The sequence below is a fragment of the Phyllostomus hastatus genome, unplaced genomic scaffold, assembly GCF_019186645.2.
Source record: "Phyllostomus hastatus isolate PE091 unplaced genomic scaffold, TTU_PhHast_1.1 phas_contig_40, whole genome shotgun sequence".
Taxonomy (NCBI): domain Eukaryota; kingdom Metazoa; phylum Chordata; class Mammalia; order Chiroptera; family Phyllostomidae; genus Phyllostomus; species Phyllostomus hastatus.
In genome coordinates this window covers 4,082,557-4,106,441 of record NW_025333872.1, presented here as the reverse complement: position 1 = coordinate 4,106,441, position 23,885 = coordinate 4,082,557, and the positions used below count along the sequence as shown (strand labels likewise).

Below are 23,885 nucleotides of genomic sequence, written 5' to 3'. Positions count from 1 at the left end.
TGTGCGCGTGCATCAGGATCCAGATCACGGGAGACATCTGCATCTAGCTCTGCCAAGCTTCACCTATACCCAGAAACCTCCCTGAAGAAGCAGTTCGCAGAACTTCAGAAAGAGCCATTCTCTGAAGGGGGCATCCTGGGAGTGCTGGCCTGCCCTGGTGTCCAGCAGAGGGGGCCCATGCTGTCCCCCAGCCTGTCCCCCTCAGCATCCTGGACACAGGCTCCCTTGTTCCACTCTGCTGACCCTGTCCTCACCACAGATGAGCCTCACGGCCTCACCTGCATTCTCCCTCCTGACCATACGGCTTCCCACCATCCTGACCACCTGCCTTTCCCAACTCCCTGCCCCCCGCCTTCCGCCACCCTCTTGGAAGAACACCAAGGTGAGAGTGAAGGGATGGATTTTGAAGAACACAGGCACTACTCTGACTTCACCATGCACCAGTAACAAGGCCTCAGGCAGCATATCCTCATTTCAGAGATGAGAGAATAGATGCACCTACAGGGTTGTTGTGAAGATCGAGTGAGATCATCCACATGGAGTGTTTCACACAGCACTTGGCACATGATCCTCACTTAACAACAACACGCTCATCTGGAAATGGCCTGTTTAGGAGGAGGTTCAGCCCCCCTTACCCATGGGGGGTACATTGCAAAACCCCCAGTGGATGCCTGAAACAGTGATATACTGAACCCTATATATACTATGTTTTTCCTATATGTACATACCTATGATACAGTTTAATTTATACATTAGGCACAGTAAGAGATGAACAATAACTAATAATAAATTAGGACAACTATAGCAATATACTATAATGCAAGTTAAGTGAACACGGTCTCTCTCTGTCTGATAACTGATGTAATAACAGCAACGTCTACTAAGTGACTCACGAGCAGGGAGCATATAAGCGTGGACGTGCTTGACAAAGGCATGATTCACAGCCCCAGGTGGGATGGAGCAGGACAGCATGAGACTTCCTCATGCCACTCAGAACGGTGCACAATTTAAGTTTATGAACTGTCTATTTCTGCAATCTTCCATTTAATATTTTTGGGCCATGGCTGACCACGGGTAACCATGGAAAGTGAAAATGCGAATAAGGGGGAATTATTGTGTCACCATTTTCTTGCATATCTGTCCCACGCTAGGGCAGCTGCCAACAGATCCCCCGCTTTAGAAAGTCTGCATGCTGAGGCGTGGAAACTGTGTCTGTGTTTGGCATGTGTGCTAATATAAAGTGCATATATCTACAGTAATCATCATTTTAAATTTTGTCCTTGATTTTGGTTTTGCAGGGGGGTTTCCTCTGCCCTTGTTCCGGGAGTCCCTGCCTGGCCTCCCCCAATGCCTCTCCTCTCCAGGCTTCCTCCACTCCCGCAGCCGTACCTTCCACTTTGGGCTTGGCCTCGGCCAGCCGCTCCTGGAACTTCTTCTTAAAGAAGAGGGCCTGCAGCCGCTGCTGGTAGTGGTCGATCCTGTGGACAGGGTGAGCCACGTCATGAGGCAGCCCCCTCCAGTCCCAGCCCCAGGAGCCAGCTCCAGCCCCGTCCTCCACCTGCCCGCCCCGACCCCTCCTGCTGCACTGGATGCCCCAACCTGCTCATTTCATAGAGGAAGCGGTCAGCGCGGGCCATCCGCTCGATCTCATGCTTGTGCTCCTCAAGGAGGTCGATGTCACTCTTCTCTGGGATGAACTTGAGGAGCTGCAAAGAGCAGTGAAGGTCAGACAGGAAGCTGGTGGGGAACTGATATGGTAGAGCACACAGAAGCCCACACACTCACGAGGCTCGAGATGGGGAGGCGTCCCCTTAAAAGGCAGAGGCACCCTCGTGTGGACTGCTTGCATTTCAGCTGCCTGAAACGGATGACAGGGCGCCCAGCTCTAGACTGCTTTCTCTCTCTTTTTTAAAAAAAATTTTTAAATGAAGAAATAACTTACATACAGTAAAGTACATTATTCTTAAGCATATACCCAGTGCCTTTCTTCTTTTTAAAACCTTTATTGAAGTTTTATTTATATAAAATACATCCACTTCAAATGTGCAGTTCAATGACTTTTACAAAACCATCTACCACCAACCAGACAAGATACAGAAGAGTTCCACCCTGTCAGAAAGTTCCCTCGTGTCACTTTGATCAGCTAACCCACCCCCTCCCTCCCATGTATAGCCTCTCGACTGAATTTTATCACCTTGGAGTTGACTTGCCTATTCTTGAACTTCTTTTTTTTTTTAATCATTGTTCAAGTACAGTTTTCTTCCTTTTACTCCCAGTCCAGCCCACCCACTCAACCCTCCCTACTTCTCTCCCATTACCACCCTCCCCCTAGTTTTTGTCCATGTGTCCTTTAAATTTGTTCCTGTAAACCCTTCCCCTTTTCCCCTGAAATTCTCTCTTCTCTCCCCTCTGGTCACTGCCAGCCTGTCCTCTATTTCAGTGTATTTTGTTATATTTTGCTTATTTCTTCTTATAAATGGACTCAGGGTGTCTGTCCCTTTGGTGTCTACCTTATTTCACTCAATGTCTGAGATTCATTCATGTTGTAAGTTTTGATAGATTCTTTTGTTCATTGCTAAGTAGTATTCTACTGTAGTAATATATAACACACAGTCTATTTATTTGCTTTTCTATTCATAGACAGTTGGGTTGTTCACAGTTTGGGTGTCTGAGTGTATACTTAGGAGTGGGACTGCTGGGCAATTGGGTAAGCGTACTCGTATGTGTGGCCTTAGTGTGCAATGCTAATTTATTTTCCAAAATAATTGTACCAAATGAGAATTCCAATCACCTCACTTCCTAACCAACACTTGGAATTGTCAGTCTTTTCAATCTTAGCTATTCTGGTTCTAATCTTAGAACAGGTATTCACACACCTATTTCTACCATATTTCTCTGATGACTAATAGGAATGAGCCATTTAGGAATTCTTTTTCAGGAGGTACTTGTTCAAATTTTTTGCTCATTTTTAAGTGCAGTTGTTTGTCATTTTCTCGCTGATTTGTAGTATTCTTTATTCTGAATCTGAGATCTTTGCTGGATATATGTAAGGAAGATATCTTGTAAAGTTTGGCTTTCTCTTCACTCTTGTAATAGTACTTTTTGGTAAAAAGAGTTCACAGTTTTAATGAAGTCCAATTACTGATGGTTTTATCTCATGTTTTCTAGGTGTCTCTTGAAGGACACAGCAAATTGAAGTGCAAGTAACTTGGGGAAGATATGATTATGGGTCACTCTGACTTTGCCTTGAGACCCATGGGACTCCTTTCAGGGCCTCAATTCCCTGGAAAAGATGCAGCCTTTCCTGGCCTCCCCTCAGAAAGGTTGGCCCAGCAGAGTTTCCATACACCTCGCCCCAACTTTTCCAGCTTCTAGTCTGAGTTCTCAGTGACCTCTTGGCCTGTCTGGGAGCTGTTAGGGGGCACTGCCCCCTAATTTCAGCTGCCCTCCCCTTGAGGGGCCTCACCTGTTCCAGCATGTCCTTGGCAAGGTCCTCCTGCTCATCCATCTTCAAGACGGCCTGCCGGATCTCCTCGTTAGACAGCTTCAGCCTAAGGCAAAAGCCTACCCTGAGCAGCCTGGCCTGGGCCCTCTGCTCAGAACAGAACCCAGACCTTTTCTCTCCCTCATGTGAATGTGGAAGCACATTTGAGAGTCCTCCTCCTCAGCTCTTCTGCAAAGCCTCCTCACACTAAACTAATTTGGTTCACCCCATAAACTCAACGATGAGGTATTTTAGTCCCTAAATAAAGACCTGAGTCTCTGGTCTGGTGCCTGAGTCTCCATCAGAGATGACAGAGAGCTTTGGGAGTAAAAGAGCCGTCTTCATGTAGTCTGAGAGACACAGAAAGGAGTTTCCAATCTTCCTCCTTCCCCTCATGCCTAAAAGATCCGCAGCAACTCCCTGGGAGGGTGGGAGTACTGGCAGTTCTAAGAAGGCAGCTTCCTGCTTCCTTCATTCTCAGAAAGCAGAATAGCTCTCAGTCTGTGACAGCACCCCAGCTCCCACACAGCTGTTCCAGTCCCTCTTGCTGTCCGGGGAGTGGGGGAGAAGCCGTGCCCCTGACACACACATGAACACACAAACACACACCTTTTCTGTCCCCTCCAGATGCACAGCCAATGGGACCCCTGGAGGTACAGACCTCTCCCCCACCATCAAGGAAGAGAAACTGAGGCCTTGGGGCCTTGTGGGAGGAAAGGGGGTGGTTGTCCCAGAGGCAGCCAGGGCAGCACTAAGAATAGTCTGGGAGGCGGTGCCCTCTGACCCTGGCCCAGGCAGGAGGCCCCACACAGAAGCTTTGCTATTAGTGCAGATACTGCCCTGTTTGTTCTGCAGCCGTGGGAAATGCTTGGGGGCTGAGATCATGCTGCTCTGTGGCCTAAGCCTTGTGGGGCCCTCCATGGGCTTAGAGCAACTCTACTACCAGATGCTGACCAGGCTGGTCACAGGCCTCGAGACTGGGGCAGTTTCCTGTCTGCAGAGCCCCACACTGCTGCTCGACACGGGCTCACAGGGAGGGCTCTAGATTAGTGCCCCATCCCCTTTTCCAGAGGGCAGCAGAGAGGTGAGGCCAGAGACTGCTATCACCCTAGTCCTCGGGCACCTTATCTCCCCCAGGTATTCAAGTTAACCATCTTCTTCCAGTAGCCCCATCTCAGTCCTCTGCTTCCTGGGGGGCCCGTCCCCAGGAACATAACATGGGGCAGGGGACAAAAAGGCAGGGCCAGCATAAACATACTTGGAGAGAAGGATGATGCAGTTCTGAGCCCTCCGGCCGTCAATGACTGACAGCTCTTTGACCTTTCGGGAGGCCAGGTAGATGTCCTCAGTGGAGCCCAACTCTTTCTGCAACCAACAAGCCAGTTAGAAAGGTTGAGGTGTGTGTTCTTCCCAGTCCTCTACTTGCCCACTCCCTCCCACAAGTCACCTCCCTACCAACCAGACTGTGCTCCTGGTATAAGAGTAGAAAGGCAAAGAAAAAGACAGGAGGAAAAGGAGCACAGTGGTTAGTTACTGACCCTAATAGGAGGCATCTGGGACTTTACCATGGGCTAGAATGAGTTGGGGGGGCAACTCAACCCCCCTAGGATGAGGAGCCCCCCCCTTTTTAGAGATTGCCTTCTCTGGGCAAACTAGAGAAGGAGCTATTTTGATGGAGGGGATTTACTGATCCCTATGGCTCTAGGCAATGTGATATCTACACATTCCCGGGGAATCAACTCCCTCTCCCACCATCCCACCCAAACAGTCTCCCCAAACTTGTAAGAAGCTGGTTCTAAGTCCCCACAAGTCCATAGTTCTTGGACTCCAGGAGACTTCAGGCACAGCCCAATGTGCCCTAGGTAGAGGGCAACTACATGTTCAGGGGTGGAGAAACTGAGGCAGAATTCTATGTAGAATTCTCTCCTCTGAGATTTCAGTGGGCATATTCCCAATAAATCAAAGATACCCCCTGCCTTCTCTGGGGCCCCTGGTGAGGTAGACAGTGGCCAGCTCTTGCTCTGGGAGCTTCCTCCAAGTACATGCTCCATGTTGTACAACTGCAGGGCTGCTACTCATATCCTTACCTTCGGGAACTGTGTCCAGCCTGTGCAGTCTTACTGGCCAGCCTGGTGTTGGACCCCTCCCTTGTGTACAACAATAGACCTGGAAGCTTTCTCCTTACTCCAGTACACATTCACCTCCACTGCTGGCCAGGGTCTGTGAGCACTACCCACCTCCTATACTTCTGCCTTCTCTTTGGGAATTGACCCCTGCCCCTGGTGCCTCCCTGTATAGATGGGTAATATGGTGAAGGTAGAATGGACAGACCCATTCTTTTGGGCCCAGTACAGGGCAGCAGCCCAGGATAGTAGATAAAAGTTGGAGTGTCCAGAGCCCCATGAGTGACTCACCTGTTGGGAAGTATTAGTTATCAGCTCCTACGCAGGCAGCAGCCACAGCCAACAGAGAATTAAACATGCACAATGTTAGCCAAGAGGTACAGGGCAGGAATAGGAGAAGAGATGTAGGGACCCCTATCTTCTACTCTCCTCATGCCTAAAGGCATGCTCACCCCAGTGAGACCCCATGGCTGGAGATGGAGACCTATAAGCAGTGCCCAACAGGAGCTGCTTCTAGCAGACATGCACTCACAAGCCAAACAAAGCGGAGGACAGACAGCGTCTCCCACATACCCTGGGCACAGGGGGACCGCCCACCACTCCCCAGTCAGGGCAGACCAGGCCCCCAGTGCCCCATCCCAGGTCTCCCTCTCCTCTGCTGGGAATCTGCCCAGAGGGCAGAGGGTACTTCTCCACCCCATGAGTTCAACTTTCTCAACGGGGGAGGAGACACTGAGGCAAAGGAAAGCACCATATTCTGGAATTTTGCCCCTGGGCCCCTAGTCCTTGCCTGCCTTTGAATCTCTAAGGGGGGCTGCCGAGGAGACAGAGCTCTCACCTGGTTCTCCCTTCCTGACCCTGATGTGGCTGAAATCACTGAGTCAGGTCCTCCATTGAACAGAGAGAGAAGGCCCACAGCTGGAAGAACCTTCCTCCATCCCACAATCTAGGCCCCAGGCAGCAAGAGGGGGTGACCAAGGCTGCATGGCCTCCAAGATCTCTCTCCAGCTCTGTTGATGTGAATTCAGCCCCAGAGTCTGGGCAACCTCTGAGTGACAGTAGCCTGGGTGAGTGTTGCTGGACAGGGTACTGGACTAACTGGGCTCAGAGAGGCGAGGTGGGACAGGGGCTTTCCATCATAACTCTTCTCCACTCACCAAAGGGGGAGGTCCCAGATCCAGCTTGTCCTCAACCCCAGAGCCTCTCTTTCCCCACTGGCTCTCATCCCAGCCTACCTCAGGATCCTGGAGAATGGGTGCGCCAGACCAGAACACTGGCCCTGAGGAAAATGCTCGAACTAGATGGAGGCATGTGATTGGCCATGCGCAATACACCCCTTGCACTCACTCCCTCCATCCCTGGCACCCCCTCCAGAGCACCAACGTGCAGGAGCACCACGTGCTCAGAAGGACTCCCTCTATGACTGTCTGTGCCTGCACCTGCTTGACACGGGCAGGGGCTGAAAATGTTTCCTGGAATCAGATGCCTTGAGCACCCACATTTAAATTATATGAACAACCATCTGGTTTTTCTAGAATCCCAAAACAGGGCCAGAGCCCTTTCCCCACCTCACTCCATTGGCTAGTCCCCTAGCAGCAGTAACACCTGCCCTCAGCCCCACTGCCCTCAGGAAGGGTCAGCCTCAGGTCTGGACTTGTCAGAAGGAAGTGGGAGCCCAGTCAGTACCTGTAGCTGCTGCCCAAGACTCAGGAGGGCACAGACCCCACTCACTGGCACATGGGGAAGTCCTCAGGGCTGGAACCCTGGGATCGGCAGAGAAAACGTGGAATAGCATACCCCCAAGTGGAAACAGCCTCTGGGAGGCAGGCCAGAGAGAAAGCAAACACTTTAAGGCTTTTGGCTGCTAATGCTTGAACTTGGGGGGAAGGCCCCTAGATGTGCCAGCTGCAATGCAGATTCCTAGGCCCCGATTCGTTTTCTGACTCCCATTCATTTGGGGATGAGGTTCAAGAATCAGTACTTTTGGCAATCCCACAGGTGCATGACATAGTTTGAGATCCCTGGATTGGGAATGCCCCGTATTCTTTCACCAACCCCACTCCCTCTACTGACACTTACTCGTCAGCCATCTGTACACAGCGTCTATAGAGCAGAGTCCAGGGCCTCAGCTGGCCTACCCAGGCTGTCTCCAGCCTCAATTCCCTAACATGACCTGGAGCAACTCCGCCTTCCTTGATACATTAACATCCTCGGATACTCAACTCTTGGGGGTGTTGAGAGATGAGAGTATGGTAGAGAAAGTGGTTTGACAAGTTAAAATGCCTTCTAGGTATAGTCCCTAAGTGCTGGGGCCAAAGAAAAAGCAGGGTCAACACCGGCCAGGCCCTCAGACTCCACCTCCAGTGGTCCAGGAGGGAAAAAGAGAAATAAACAAAATTCTATTTCATCACTTAATGCATAAATACAAACTTCAATACAATGGGATGTCTCCCCTCACTGCACACCTCTAATTCATATCTATATCTATGTTCCCAGTAAGCACATGGTACCTGACAAAGAATGAAATCATTTCATACTTTCAGGAGGGAAGGAGGGAGGGACTGAGGGTCGGGTTCAAGGGGCAAATGTGAAGTCAAGATCCATCCAAGAGGCTAGAGGGGGCAGGGTCTTACCTGGTGCCTCTGATAGGCTGAAAACATTTTTTCAAAGTCCTCTAGGTCCAGAATCCGAAATACCTGCATGTCATCAATTTCATTCCATACGGTGCCAGGGACACGTTCCTAGGATTTAGGGCAGGGAGAAAGCCCAAGGTTGGCTCACTTCCTTCACTGTGGAGATGGCCAGTGCCCCCCTAATCCCATCTGTCCCCCAGCTGCACACAATATGACAGCCAGACTTTTAGGCCTTCAGAAGGGGGTTGATTCTTCCCCCTCAGACCTCCACCCCTCCTCAATCCTCTGCTCCAGGGTAGAGTCTAGAGACAACCCCCTTCTCCTCCTTTCCATGTGAGGCCTATGTGTGTGTTAGAGAAATCAGTGGGTGTGCTGGAGTGATGGATGGGCAAAAATGAACTCCTTCCAGAAACGCAAAACCAACCCAGTGCTCTCAGGGCACTCTCCCTGAAGGTCGGGGTTGGCTTAGCCACTGGGAGGAAGCATGCCCACACATACTTGGGATCCTCAAATCCTTAGTGCACATGGGATTTCCTGTATCTGAGATGGTCATTTCTCCTCCCAGAGGTCTTCTTCCCACTTTCCCAGATTCCCAGAAAGTGGCCAAATGCCAAAGGCTGGGACATCCTGGCCTCTCCAGTGACTGATGAGGCCAGCAAGACTGCCACAATTTCCTGTGGGTCAGACTCAGGGAAGATGTCCCATCCTTTAAGACTGGGATGGGCCCAGGAGTTTATATTCCAAGGTCTCTCAACTTAGGCATTGCCCTACCTCTGTATAGAACACTTGCCTTTAACCCCCACCCCAGGGATCTAAGGAGAAGTGGCTACCAGCCAAGCCAAGAACACTCCAGTGGTCCTGCAACACCCCATAATGGCTTAGAGGACAAGAGGCTAGATAGAGCCCCTCTGCCCAGACGCTCCACCCCTCTCCTCCCAAGAATCTTCGCCTCATCTAGAGCTTTGCTGTCTTTTCAGACAGACTTTCCCCACCTTCTTCTGACTGCAGGGCAGCTGGGGAGCCTTCCTAACATGGCCTCCTCCTCCCTCCATCTCCCCTTTAGCAAGGCTTGGAGAGAGAAACATACTTTACACTCATTTTTATTTTCTTAAACTCTGGAAAAGGGGAGGCTAGGCCAGAGCAGGGGGTGGGGACATTCCTGTGGCCTTCCTAAGGCCAGGGACCCTCTTGTGGAATGCCTGGCTAGGAAGCTCAGAGCGGCAAGGGATACAGGCAACTGGCCAAACCCAATACAGACACATTCTTTTCATGGCAGAAGCAACCACTGCATGTGTGTGCATGTACACGCAAGAGCACAGGCAGGATAAGAGAAGGGGTCTGGGGAGAGGAGACAGGCTCCTGGAATAGGGTGAAAACAAGCAGAGGGGAGATGTTCAGGAATCGAATTGGAGAAGGCAGGGGAGAGAAACTTCTATTTCAGTCCCCACTTAAATCTAGGCCTGGGTTGGTGGGCGGGCGCACTGCGAAAGCCCAGAAAGGTGAAGTGTCCCCTTGCTCCTTAGTGCTGGTGAGGCCAGGTTGAGAAAAAATGGGCTGGAATGAGACAGTGGGATGTTGAACACTAGGAAGAAACAACAGAGTGTCCAGTCTCTCCCGCACATCTTCCCAAACACTCTCCCTTCCCCCCACTCACCACAAGAACTCTTGGTGGGAGTGTAGCCAGTTCTAGAGCCAGACAGAGGTACATCCATGCCTAGTGTTCTCCACATCCTAAATTTCACCCAGTCATCTTGATGTGCCTACCATGCACACTAATTCTCAGATTTAATTTTTATACCACTCTGGCCAAGATCTCACCACCTCCAGTCTAGATTCCTAGAGTTTTTGCCCCTCTAAAGACTTCTTGTATATGCCAAGGAAATCCTTCTCAAAAACACACTTCATTAGGTTTCCCTCATGCAGAATTTGGGGTCAACAAGACCAAGGTGGCTTGTTCTCCCTCGGCCTCGTCACTCCGTGGAACTGTTGGCAAATGGAGGGGAACTCCATGTCACATAGGGAAACTGAGTCTCAATGATACTTACTGAGTTGAAGTATGGATTAAGTGAAATAATGCAGTTAAAGCACACATGTAGTACCACCAACAATGATTTTATTATTATTATTATTATTATTATTATTATTATTATTATTAAGACTTTCTATGTGTCAGTCACAGGTAAAAGCACTTTATATGTATTAAAACAAACTTTGATACAGATGTCATAATTACCCCCATTTTACAGATCAGGAACCTGAAGCCCAAATGATGAAATAATCACTAGTCATACAAGTAAGAGCTGAGGACTGGGATAATAGATTCGCAAATATTTCTTGATGCCCCTCCACCTATCCTTGCTGAGGAATGTCTGCAGCTCCTGTAAATGCTCCCCAATGCCTATTTCATCAAACTTGTATTTTCCCATTTAGGAACGAAACTCTAGCCTTCTCTGGATCCCTGCAGAATTCACACAGACTTTATTATTAGTGGGACCCAGAGAAAATCCTAAGCTCTATGTGATAAAAATGTTGCAAAAATATTAGTTGCCTTGATTGTCATGTTTGTTAAGGTTCCTAATCAACATTTTGTGACACTTTAAAAATTATAATTATAATCCCTGGCTGGTGTAGCTCAGTGGATTGAGCGCGGGCTGTGAACCAAAGTGTCACAGGTTCGATTCCCAGTCAGGGTACATGCCTGGGTTGCAGGCCATGACCCCCAGCAAACGCACATTGATGTTTCTCTCTCTCTCTATCTCCCTCCCTTCTCTCTAAAATAAATAAATAAAATCTTTTAAAAAATGAAAAAAATTATAATTATACATTGTAAATATAGCAGACAAAAACTATATCTTTTTATCACAATTTTAAAATATGTTACTTCTGACCATGAACAATGAATGTTTCCACATAGCCCATGGCCCCTGGTTCTTCAGAGGCAGGCCCCTGGCTGCTCAAATGCTCTTTGCCTTTCTGGCTTGCATTGTGGCCATGGAGAAGCATCCACAGGGCACAGCTGTGCAATGCAGCTGTCACAAACTTTAACAGTGTTGCTTCAAAATGCTGCTAACAGGTGGCTCTATAATTTTACTAATTTAGGTTGAAGATGTTATCAGAGGCCCAGGAGACTATAAATGGGCTGTATTCATGCACCGTCTTTCCACCTATATTATAAAACCAGAGGTAGAAGGAATCTTAGAGATCATCTCACAAACAAGAAAACTGAGGTATAGACTAAATGAGTGATTTCCCAGGTCACACAGTTAGAGCCAAACCTGGTTTGGTTGGAGGTTATCCTTCAACACATCCCCAGGATCTAGGTGTTTCTTTGAACATTCTTGCTAATTTGTCAGATTCAAAGCTCTTACAGAAAGACATTATGTCTCACTTTTTCATATTATCCACAGTCCCCAGTGAAAAGCTTTGTACAAAGCAGACTTCAAACTGACTGGCTAGCTGGTCTACCATTAGGAGAAGGCATCTAACAAATAGCTGACAACCTACTTAGCAACCCCATGCCTCTTCTCACTTGAATGTCCATTTGAGCTCACGTAAGTTCACTAAAATGGTACAGTTATGATTTCCCCAAAAGGTAGTCCAACAGGCCCATATGACAAGGTCAGAGTGCACCCATTACTCCCAGGCCCAAACATGACTGTTATGGAAGTGTGAGTGTGAGTCAGGCCAGTTGAACTCAGTTGCCTAATATGTATTTATCTCCAGGACAGAGTCACTGTCCTCTTAATAGAACATATTAGTACAGCACCAGAGGCAGGCTTAATCCAGACTAGAACTGGCCTTCATTTACTAGGGGTCTGATGCAACCTAGTGGCATCTCTCCTCTATGCTCATGAGAATCCAACAGAGGAATCAACTCCACACACGGACCTGGGATTGGTAGTTAGTGGGTCCTGCTCAGAAGGGCCTCCTTGCTGAGCCATCTTGGAAAGTAGCTCCTTTACCTGAGATGATGCCAAAATGTCTATATCTTGGCATCAAATTCTTCATTACAAGTGTGTCCTCACCTGTCATGCCTAACTTCAGTCTTTTGTACAACTGCCCTGATCTTTACCATACCTAGACTTTGGCCCAAGATATTTGTCTAGATCTTCTACCCTTTTCCTCAAATGGACCCTATCCTTAGAGTTCCAGCCCAGCCCTTATCTTGTCTAGAAAGCAAGGCCCATGCTCCTGGACCTGTGTTACTCCATTAACCCTCAGCACACACAGATTCCATCAGCAGGTGGCTTGGCAACATGAGCATTAGCACAAGCCCAGCCCTCTCCTCCCAGGGTAGATGTTCTTCCCAGTGAACAACAAGTAGCCTGGTATCAGCTGTCATATCTTCTGCACCCATTGTGTCTCCGTTTATGCCCCCCAAAGAAAGAACCCAGGGGAGAGATCTGCAAATGATGGGGCTGCCTGCCCTTGGCTGTAGGAGAGTGGATGCACTGACAACCTATCCCTGATCACTCACCTCATTCAGCTTGACCCAGTTGAAGGACTTCAGTGGGTGGGAAGGTTGGGGGACACACTTCTTCCTGAGTGGGACATCACTGCTGGGGAAGGGGTCTGGAGGAAGGGGCAGGCCCATGCTGAAGCAAGGCGGGGCACCAGGGGGAGTGGGAGGCCCAACAGGTGGAAGGGGTGGTGGCGGTGGGGGGCAGCAGGAAAATGGTAAAGGGGGTGCAGGTGGAGGCAGGTCATTGGTTGTCATCAAAGAAGGTCCCCCAGGGGGAGGTGGGGAAGATACAGGTCCTGTCTGTGGGAAGACAGAAAAATCCAAAAAACAAAGCCATCAGCAATAATACTTTTCAGGTTCCCACTATTACTCCTAAAGAGTAATTCTCTTACTCTTATTCTCCAGCTACACTAGACTCTCCAATACTGCTGTTACCTCCCACATACACTATTTCTGTATCCCAAACATCAGACACACACACACACACACACACACACACACACAACCACAGACAGACACACATATAAGTCCAATACTCATATATAGACACTGAACAAAGTCATAGTCATCACAATGCAACAGCAGGCTGAGACACAGAGTTGTATTTGCTACTACCTGCATGTGGGTATCCAGCTGAGGGTGGGTGGAGCCAAAATCCCCCCTGCACTCTGCCTCCAAAGTGTGCTTCCTGGGATAGCATCACCCAGAGGAAGGAGCACTATTTTTTCTAAGTAACACAAAGGTGACAGATGCCCTTACAGCTTCAGGGGTCCCTTCTATGCTGAGCTAAGGTGCCCCTCTCTCTTCTCCCTCATCCTGAGATCCTGAGCCCCTCCCCACACTGTTCTTCCCACCTTGTCCTGAAAGTCTCGGCTCATCTATTTAAAAGGAGAGGAGAGTGCCCACATACTGAGATTTCACTGAGTTGGGCTACCAGCTCAGCCACTTGTCCACGAGCCTGGCGTAGCTCCTGGGACTCTCGGGCCAGTTTGTCCTTCATCTTGTTCAGCGTTCGCATCATCTCTTCCTTCTCCAATGTCTTTGTCTCACATTCTCGCTCTTTCCTTTCCAGCTTGCTCACCAGCTCCATGTGTTCTAGGATAGGGTGGGAAAGGAAAGGAAATGGAGAGAGAGAATGTGAGTCTGTGTGTATCCCTCTCCAAAGGCAGAGGTGGGTCCTGGGCTAAGCAGGGGAAGGAGTGTGTAGAGCGGGCAGTGGGTTTAGGCAGAGCCCCTCACCTTTCCGGAACTTCTCGGCCTGGTCTCGCCACTGTTTGACCTCATTCTCATTGATAAGCCTGGTGGGAAGTAGAGGGAAGGGCCTGTTGAACATTGGCTCACAACCCTCCAGAAGACAGGTCATCTTCCTATTCCCCACATTGGTGCCCTGATTTCCGATCTGTCTGGCCACATCAAGGAGGACAAGATTTTGACTCTCCAGATGTTTTTCCAGGTCCTTATCCCTGCCCAGTTCTCCCTATGTGTCTCTCCATGGACTGTGAAAGCTAAAAGAACCCGTAGGTATCTTATAATCTAATTCCTTTGGGAAACAGCTTAAGCTCCCAAGACAAGAGCTGGAGACAACAACTAACTACTGGTAGAACTAGGTCTAAATCTCAGACTCCCCTTAGTTGTAATGATTTGAATCCCCTTGTAAAAATAGGTTTTTGCATTGACAGAGATCAAAATATTGACCCTACCATGGTGCAGGATTCCAAAGACCAATGTATAAGAGTAAGGGAGAGTACCCATTCCAATAACACAGAATAAGTGTGTTGAGAGTGAAGAGGGGATATGTCTAAACCATAGGGACTCCTCATTCACATCCAACTCTTGTACCAGGGGTTAAAAGTAAACTGTCACCTAGACACCAAGGTATAAGAGAGGTGAAATCCCAATAATCATTTCTTTGGTAAATCTGAAAATGTGGAAGAGTTATATCCATGACTCTTAACTTCCTTGACCAGACCAAGGCTATAAAGAGGAGACAGAGTGTGGAGGGGGGAATAATTTGTGCAGAGACTTCTTTGGAGAAAGCCACTACCATCATCTTCCCCGGGACCGCTACCTCCCTCACCACTGTCCAGTTGTCTTGTTTGGGTCTCTCAGAGAGTTTTGACCCATGTTCCTTGACATTGAGCAGGAAGCATGGTGGACTAGGGTCTGGCTTGGAGGCCTGTGGGCCCAGAGAGTGAAGAAGCATTAAGCAGGAGAGCACTGCTGAGCTGGGTGGGTCCTGTTGTGGGTCTCCTAGAGTTTATTGGTATGAGGATTGCATGAGGGTTTCTTTGAGGCAGATGTAAGCACTGTGGAGGAACTATCCTGAAGCTATTTTAAGCCCTGTCTAAGAAGTCCACCTAGGAGAAAACTGGACACTTCAACAGTGCAAATATATGTATTATATTGCCAATGAATCAGGAGCTGATAGAAGGGATGGTACTAGCCAGCCCTGAGAAGAAGGAAAAAAACACACCTTGAATGATCAGTGAGTAGGGCTTTGCATGAGAGGTACCTAGCAAGGAACTTCTGAAGACTCCAGAAATACATTCATGACTTTACCCATGTGCCAAAACCAGAGAGCAAGAAGCCTATTTACTAAGTTACCTGATCAGGTAAGACCTTTTCCCTTTCTCCTTCCTGACCCCATGCTTCCTCTGGTTGGAATCAGAAACTGGTTAGCTAGTGGGAAAGGGGTGTAGAAGGGGTTAAAAGAGAAACAGAACTGAAAAAACAGGCCATCTCTCTCTCTCTCTCTCTCTTTCTCTCTCTCTCTCTCTCAAACACACACACACGCACACCCTCCCCACTGCAGCTTTTCGGCCCCAGTCCAGAAAGAAGAGATATTTAAGGCTCAGTCACATCTAGACTATTCATGTACATCTGGGACTAGTCCTTCCTTTACAGATTGGAGGCTATGTTGGAGGCTTAAAGTGATCTTAGGAGTTCCATTGCCCAAGAAGCAGAAAAAGCTTCATTGCACCTGAGTAGTTTTCATCCTCTGACAGAGGAAAAGCTTCTGTACTAGTGCAAAGAGTAGAAAATAAAGAAAAAGTTACATTTTGATCTTTACTAGTTATACTTGCCTAACATATCAGTGAGGATTTTAGCCACATTAACCCATTTTAACCCTATTTGTGTAAATGAAGACACTGGCTGAACAGTTTAAAAATCATTTTCTGCTTGGCTTGGGAATGCAATACAATGAATGACTGAGGGCCACTTTATCTCCTTAAGGGCAATTGGCTCAGACTTACACTGAAAGATAAGTAAATGTTTAAAATTAAAACTCAGTGTGTTAACATAAGGCCTGAATACTAACTGATGTGACCTGAAACTTGGTTCTATGTGTTTCTCTGGACCCAGGGTCAGTCAAAGACGGTAAGCCAGACCTCAGGCTGTGACACCCTTGTCCAACAGCCTCATGGTGAAATGGTCTATAAACTCTATATCAGCGGTCAGCAAACTTTCTCTAAAGGGACAGAGTATTTTAGATTTTATATACTATGTACAGTCTTTGTTGCATATTCTTGCGTTTGTTTTTAACAACTCTTTTAACATGTAAAAACTACTCTTAGCTCATGGACCGTACAAATACAAGCTGGGGAGTTAGCTCACAGACCACAGTTTGCTGATTCCTCCTCTATGCTGATTTTAAACTCCTCCTTTATCCAATCTATGCAATGGATCACTGAGAGCTGAGTGACCACCCCACAAATCTGTGCTGTCCCACATGGTAGTCATTAACTATGCCATATGGCTATTTGATTAAAAGGAAATACAATTTAAAGTTCAGTTCTCCAGTCACACTAGACACAGGTTAGGTGCTGTGCAGCCACATGTGGTCAGTGCAGATATGGAGCATTTCTATTATCTCAAAGAGTTGTTTTAGACAATGTTGCTCAAGGCCCATTTGGAGGTGTCTGGTGTGAGAGAGGGAGCTGAGCTTTCACTGGTGAGACCCCCAACAGGAGAGAGATGGGAAGGAGCAGGAAGACAGGTGAGGGCTAACCACTGCTCACATGTTGACGATGTTCTTGACGTTGAAGTTCTCCAAGGGAGCCATGTCAGGGTCCACACCCCTCTCATCCTGGAGGACAATCTGCTGGAGGATGCGGTCCAGGAGCTGCCACTGCTGGAGGTAGCCACCATTGCGCTTGTCTGAGGGACAACAGGCATCATCTCTTTAGTGAGCCCCCTGGAGCCTCACCCTAGAGTCACTGCCTGGATCTAGGCTGGTGAGACGTTCCCTTACCCTCCCTTGGCAAGCTCCCAGTCTGAGAGGGGAAGCAGTGCAGTTGCTGATGATGGAGATTCACAAAACCAGTCATTTCTTGATTTCCTGTGACCCTCTATGAATGTGTCAACCCCCTTGACATAGTTCTCTACTCCCTGAAATGCTTCCTGGAAGCCTCTCTTCCCTGTTGCTACCTGAGCATCCTATGCCCTGGAATGAAAACTGCTTTTTATATTATCTTTAAAGAGCACCTTTAAGAAAGTAAATCAGCTCTAAAATATTGCAGGCTGAATAATGAAATCTCTAGGGAATTTTTTTTTTTAAAAAGAAGAGGTTGTAGGATTATCTATGCTATTGTTCTACAGAGAAAGAGGAATGGAAACTAATTACAGGTATGCACAGACAGGGAGTCAGACTGGGTTGAAGAAGGGGTAATAGAATCCAGGAAGATTTTTTTTTTTTGGTGAAGGTCACCCTGAACTATGAGGGCAAAGGCATTCTGTTGTTATGCCTGATCTTAAAGGGCCCCACTCTCATCCTCTGTAATCATAGTGTCTGTCTGGACTTTCTAGAGATTTCATTTATTTATTTTTAGAGAGGGGAAGGGAGGGGGAAAAAGAAGAAAAGAAACATCAATGTGTGACTGCCTCTTGTGCACCCCCCTACTGGGGACCTTGCCTGCAACCCAGGCATGTGTCCTGACTGGGAATCGAACCAGCAACCCTTTGGTTCGCAGGCCAGCACTCAAACCACTAAGCTACACCATCCAGGGCTCTTCATTGGCTCTTGATCCCCCATACTTTCATCCCTACTGACCACCAAGGGAGGTCAACCAGCATGATCCTGACCATGAAGTCAAATCATTAAGGCCTACAAGGCTGAAGGTCATCTGCAAAGCCCCATTCTGAAGCAGACAGAGAGACCTAGACACAATGCTCATGGAACACCAAGCATAGGGACTTGTGGGACCAGAAGTCAGGTTCCCCAGGAGCTTCCCATGCGTCCATAAAGACCTTCTGGACCGACTCTGGAGAAGAACTGAGAGCTTCCTGGTCCCTGCCACACGGTCTATTTTCTTTCCACCATTCCATGGACACACGCATTACAAAGTGGCATCATTTTTCCATTTACCTTTCACCCAGGAAAACAGGGTGAGGCTAGAACACAGCTCATAGAAGTAGAATATGTTTCATCTAAAGCCCTGGCCCCAAAGAAACAAAAATTCCTTCATATGGAAAGATTCGCTCAGCCTCAAGTTCATACACTGGAAACGAGATAATAATGCACATTCCTTAAGTCATTTGGAGGTTCAGAGACATTGTGCTAAAGGACCTCACATCACACCTGGCCAGAGTAGGCACACAGTAAATTGTAATTGTTGTCACTATCACCACCACTAAAGAGAGTCTGTCTAGGTCAACCATGATTTTCCAAATATTTCTTTTGTAAAGAGCTTAAATACCAAATGGTACAATTTCAAATTGCATGCTGGGGTGGCTATTAGTAATTATATATGATTTATGCAGTCACCTGGACCATAAGAGCTTGGCATCTGCTCCTGTAATCACTGACATTTGTATAGAGAAGCAGGGGATGCTCTGACTGGTATGGCTCAGTTGGTTGGGCATTAAACTGCAGGGCGAAGGGTCACTGATTTTGATTGCCTGTCAGGGCACATGGCTGGGTTGCAGGTTCAGTCCCAGGTTGGGGCACATATGAAAGGCAACCATTTGATGTTTCTCACATCAATGTTCCTCTCCCCTCTCTTTTTCCCTTCCTTTCCCTCTCTCTAAAAATAAATAAATAAAATCTTTTAAAAAGAGAGAGAGAGAGAGCAGCAGGACACGGGTCTTGGGATGGAAGACAGCAAGGACTAGATGGAGAAACTAATTAAAAAACAACCAGATTGCACTATCCAGCAAAGCTTTCATTTAGAATGGAAGGGCAGATTAAGTGCTTCTCAGATAAGGTCAAATTCAAAGAGTTCATCATCACTAAGCCCTTATTATATGAAATGTTAAATGGATTTATCTAAGAAAAAGAAGATAAAAAATATGAACAGTAAAATGACAGGAAACTCACAGTTATTAACAACCACACCTAAAACAAAAACCAAAGCAAACTAAGCAAACAGCTAGAACAGGAACAGAACCACGGAAATGGAGATCACATGGAGGGTTATCAACAGGGGAGTGGGAAGAGGAGAGAGAGGGGGAAAAGGTACAGAGAATAAGTAACATAGATGGTAGGTAGAAAATAGACAGGGGGAGGGTAAGAATAGTATAGGAAATGGAGAAGCTGAAGAACTCATATGTAGGACCCAGGGACATGAACTAAAGGGGGGGATGAGGGTGGGAGAGGGTGTGCAGGGTGGAGGGGAGTGAGGAGGGGAAAATGGAACAACTGTAATAGCACAATCAATAAAATATATTTAAAAAAAACAACAACACAAAAAATGCTACTCATTCCACATCTATGCCACTCCCCACACACAGAACTTCTTTTTGGAACTCCCCAAGAGGCCTGATCACTCCCCTGTTGAGCTGATGGCCAGAGTTGTTTGATTTCACACTGCTTGTTGGACTGTCATGTTGGCATTGCTGAGAGGCAAGTCCCAGCAACTCCCCAAGGTGATAATGGAAATCTTGGCCTCAAGGAGGGAGGAAGAGCAGGGGCTGGCCTGGCTTCCCCGGGGCATGTGTAGAGTTAGACTTGGTGAGATTCACTATCCTAGGAGGTCCCAGAGCCTTGTCTCAAGCTGCTCCAGACTAGGGCTCAAGCAGCTGAGGAAGTGGCAGGAGCAGGCTACTCACAGGGCATCTGCAGGCAGTGGTGCAAGACAGAGAGCAGGCAGGGATAGGCCTCTGTGTGCTTCAGCTTCCTGTGGATCAGCTCAAACATCTGGGAAGCACTCTTGGTGTCAATGTGGACCTGGGGGAGTGCAGGTAGCAGTGACTGGGATGGGAGAAGGAAGCGGAGGAAGAGAATAGGGAAGAGAAGACCCTGCCTCCACCCACTGAGCAATGGCCCACCACCTGGAGAACCTACCTTCCCCTGCCTCTGTCCCAGGCTTTAAAAAGGAGGAGCGAGATGTGCTAACTATATAAAACAGGATTTCTCAATCTTGGCACTAATGGCATCTCGAACTGGATAATTTTTGTTGTAGGAGGCTGTCCTGTGTATTGTAGGAGGTTTGGTAGCATCCCTGGTCTCTATCTATCAGATGCCAGTGGCATTCTCCTCACATTAGTTGTGACAACTTAAAAATGTCTCAAGACATTATAAATGTCTCCAGGCAGGTGGGAGTGTGGACAGCAATATCGTCCCTGGTTGAGAACTACTGATTCAAACCAAGGGATGGAAGCAGGGACATAGATGATTCAAGAAGCACATAGGTCCACAACCTGGGCTCAGACCCCAGACATACTCTCTAGATGTGTAATAACAGGCAAGCTGATTGTCCTCTCTAACCTCAGTCTCCATATCTACGAATGCAGGGATTTTGAGAGAATGTACTAGGATGGTATTTGGTGACTGAAGCCTGACCCAGAAGTAGGTTTCTATTTGCATAGGGATTTTATAGTTCATACTAAGCAGCAGAGTTGTGTATTTTCTGGGTTACTAAGGCTAAAATGAAAATATGATTTTGTTTGCTAAGCATGATCTGGTTAGTAATGGGGAGAGGTGTCTCAGGAAATTGCTAGAGGGCAGGGGAAAGTAGTCCAGAGAGGCATTTAAGGCCACTCATGTGTAAAAAAAAAAGCTATCTCTCTTTTGTTTGGGGGTTGTGACCTCCTGGGGGGAAATACCCCATCAGGTAAGGCCTGTCAGGTGAGGCTTCCAGAAACATGGCTGGACTCAGCCATGGGGGGACCACCAAGAAATCAAACAACACTAGACCCACCACAGTGCAGGATCTGAAGAAGTGGCTGTAGGGCCACCTGGGACCCACTGCAGTCACCTCACCCAGGCAGGCTCCTCACCATGTCAAACCTCCTGGCTAGCTCCAGGTCATCCTCATTCCGGACCATCTCGAAGAAGTCTAAATGCCTAGATAGGGTGGGAATATAGAGAGTGTAGACATCAGCATCAGGACATCCTTGCCCATTCAAGCCCCACCGGCTAAACCTGAGGTTTCATTCAGCTGAGGCCTCTCAAAACTCAGTTTCTGAATTGACAAAACCAAAAAGAAGCCAGCTGTCTGCAGGCCAACCCATGGCCTTCTCAACATCAGGCACTATTGACATTTGGGGTTGGATTATGCTGGTTATGAGAAGCTAATCTGTCAGTTGAAAGAGGTTCAGCGGCATCTCTGACCTGCACCCACTAGATGCCAGTAGCACCCGCCACCTTGAGTTGTGACAATCAAAAATTGTCTCCAGCCATTGCCAAATGTACTCCGGGGAGGGTGGCGGTTAAATAGTGCCAAGTCATGGACTACTGTCCTACATATCCTTCCCAGTGTTCTCATACTGTCCCCATGGCAGCCCTCAAGATAAATCTCTCTAACTTTCTACCCCATCCACTGTCCCGCTCCACCTCAAAATGATTCATCCTCTCTCGCTTAAGACCCAGTGTAATACAATAGCCTGTTTCAATGGAACAGAACCAGAGGGGCTACTGGTAACACAAGGAAATGTCATTGTGCCCCAGATCAACAAGGGCCTTTATGGCTTGTCTTCTGAGCAGGGCATTTGTGTTGAGCAACAATGCACCTCAGGGCATTTAACATTCCCAGTTCCTAACAACCAATATTCACAGCATCCCCACCATGCAGTTTGAAAACCAAACGACACTCCCTCATGTTTCCAAATGCCCCTAGGGGGCAGTACTGTCATGGTTGAGGACTACAGGGTTCACCTGTCTATAACATCAAAGATCAAACAGCAAGTCAGTGGAGAAGACAGTAGGGACACAGGTAAGACCTGGGACATGGGGGTGGGGGAGCTACACCCCCCCCCAACAGACACAGAACTGATTCTGCATTGATGCTGAGTATGGCAGATGGTCTCTAGTGGGAAGGACAGCCTCCAGGATGGTCATAATCATTACCCACCAAGGTACTGTCCCCATAGGTCTGCCGTGGGGATGGGTGGCTTGGGCCTTACTTGTCCAGGATGGCATTCTCATGCTGTCGGAGTTTGTCAATCACAGGCTGTATCCCCAGCATCAGGAACTCATACCGTAGATGGAGGCGGAACTCCAGATTATCCTGGGGATCAGCAAAGAAGGACTAGACTCACTGACTGGTCTCAATTTCCATGAGAGTCACCAGTGAATCCTCATTGCCATACTAATCATTGTCCCACCACATCTGCAGCAAACTCATCTGGAACTGCTTCAAGTCCCAAAGTCCCACGAAAGGGTTGGAGGAGACATCTTTTGATGTTGTTAATTTATTCCCTTTATGTCTCCTGCCTCATCTCCTTTGAGTCTCTTGCCAGGTTTTTCGTAGCTTTTGTCAGCACAGAGCAGTGCTGTCGAGTGATACCAGAGCACAAGCTTGGGAGTCAGAAGATGTTGGTTCAAAGCCCTGCTCTGCCACTTATTCTAGTTTTGTGACTTTAGGAACACCTTAGTTTCCTCATTTGTGAAATGGGCATGATATTACCTATAGGAATGATGTTAGTAACAATTACCTGATGAGTTATGGTTACCAACTAATCAGAACAGGTATCAGCCATAAATACCTAGCACTGAGAAAGGTGTCAGCATTTTAGAGACAGATTCCACCAATCCACCTCATCTACCTCATGTTGTCAGGATTGGATGCAAAAAAAACAAAAACAAAACAAAACAAAACAAAAAACATGCTGGCAGAAAATCAGGAAAAGCAGAGACTATTACAGTGCCCCTTTTATCCTTCAATAAACTGACCTTGACTAGGGCATCTGATTACGTTAGAATTTGGGGAGTTCATCTGCTTTTCAAATTCTTCTTTAATTGTTGCTATCTTAATAGTTTGAGAATCCTATTCTGATCTCAAAGGAAAGAAATAAAAAAAAAACACACCTCCCAACAGATGATTGTAGAAGAGCATGATTGGTCAACCCAGAAACCATTCCAGAAGCAGGTTTTTATAAAACTCTAGGTAAAAGGGGCCATACTCTTCCTCCTCTTGTAAATGACCCCACCACCCTAAGCCATCATCAGCCAGCCAAAATTGGGGTTTGTCCATAACAACACATAATGCATGATGTATTGATATGCATGCAATGCGTAATGCATGATTCCTATGCAGGAAATTCTCCAGGAGTCCCTCATGACAGTGAGGTCAATGACAAGCTATTCTTTCTTAGCCCCAAAGAAAGAGGCAAGTGGTGATAAAGATAATGAATATGAAGACAATGATAGTAGTGGCAGCCATACCAACCAGATGCCTGGCCCTTTCCTCTGCTACCTCCCCCAGAAGCACTCACACACTCTAGCCCAGGTCCAGAAAGTCAGGGCACAGCAAGGGCCAGGCAAAGGGGCCTCACCTCTCCAGCACCAGCATTGAGGACAGCATTGATGAAGGACATGATGGCTGTCTTCAGATTCACTTCATCCCGGTACCGGCCCAAACTTCGGTCCAGCTCATTCAGCAGTGTCTGGATGGAAGGGCAGGACAGGAAAGGAGAGGGAGGCTCAGGATCCTAAAGGTCCAGCCTCTGCTCCTTTGCTTCTGCCATTACAACAATCCAGAATGCCCCATCCATGCTTTCTACCCAATCTACCCAACTTATCTGGAACCTTCTCTACAGCTTCCAAGAAGCCTCATTTGCCTCTCCACAACTCCGCCTCAGCCCTGCCATACTTCCTCTCCACTCAGCCTTTTGGGGCTGGGTTTATTTTGTTGGGCAGTGCTGAAATACTGATTCAGCACCTTCCAGCTCTTCACAGCTAATGCATGTGCTGCCTAGCTTCTTGACAGTATGTACACTGCCTTTGATCTGTTTTGTACCTTCTT

The 23,885-nt window shown here is 47.7% G+C and overlaps 1 protein-coding gene across 2 annotated transcripts in view; it reads right to left on the bottom strand.

Annotated features, from left to right (window-relative positions):
- DAAM2 (dishevelled associated activator of morphogenesis 2) overlaps positions 1-23,885 on the bottom strand; it is a 110,529-nt gene that overhangs the window by 10,171 nt on the left and 76,473 nt on the right. Inside the window, exons 7-20 of one of the 2 annotated variants that reach the window (XM_045843673.1) lie at positions 23,416-23,526; positions 22,045-22,148; positions 20,920-20,986; positions 19,750-19,867; positions 16,722-16,860; positions 13,942-14,000; positions 13,613-13,797; positions 12,718-13,002; positions 8,241-8,348; positions 5,899-5,925; positions 4,743-4,849; positions 3,467-3,551; positions 1,600-1,706; positions 1,390-1,478 (exon numbers count right to left, since the gene is read on the bottom strand). In XM_045843673.1, coding sequence (XP_045699629.1) covers positions 1,390-1,478; positions 1,600-1,706; positions 3,467-3,551; positions 4,743-4,849; positions 5,899-5,925; positions 8,241-8,348; positions 12,718-13,002; positions 13,613-13,797; positions 13,942-14,000; positions 16,722-16,860; positions 19,750-19,867; positions 20,920-20,986; positions 22,045-22,148; positions 23,416-23,526 — 1,591 coding nt within the window. The remainder of the gene's footprint in view (positions 1-1,389; positions 1,479-1,599; positions 1,707-3,466; positions 3,552-4,742; positions 4,850-5,898; positions 5,926-8,240; positions 8,349-12,717; positions 13,003-13,612; positions 13,798-13,941; positions 14,001-16,721; positions 16,861-19,749; positions 19,868-20,919; positions 20,987-22,044; positions 22,149-23,415; positions 23,527-23,885) is intronic. The other variant, XM_045843674.1, reaches the window with a different exon arrangement.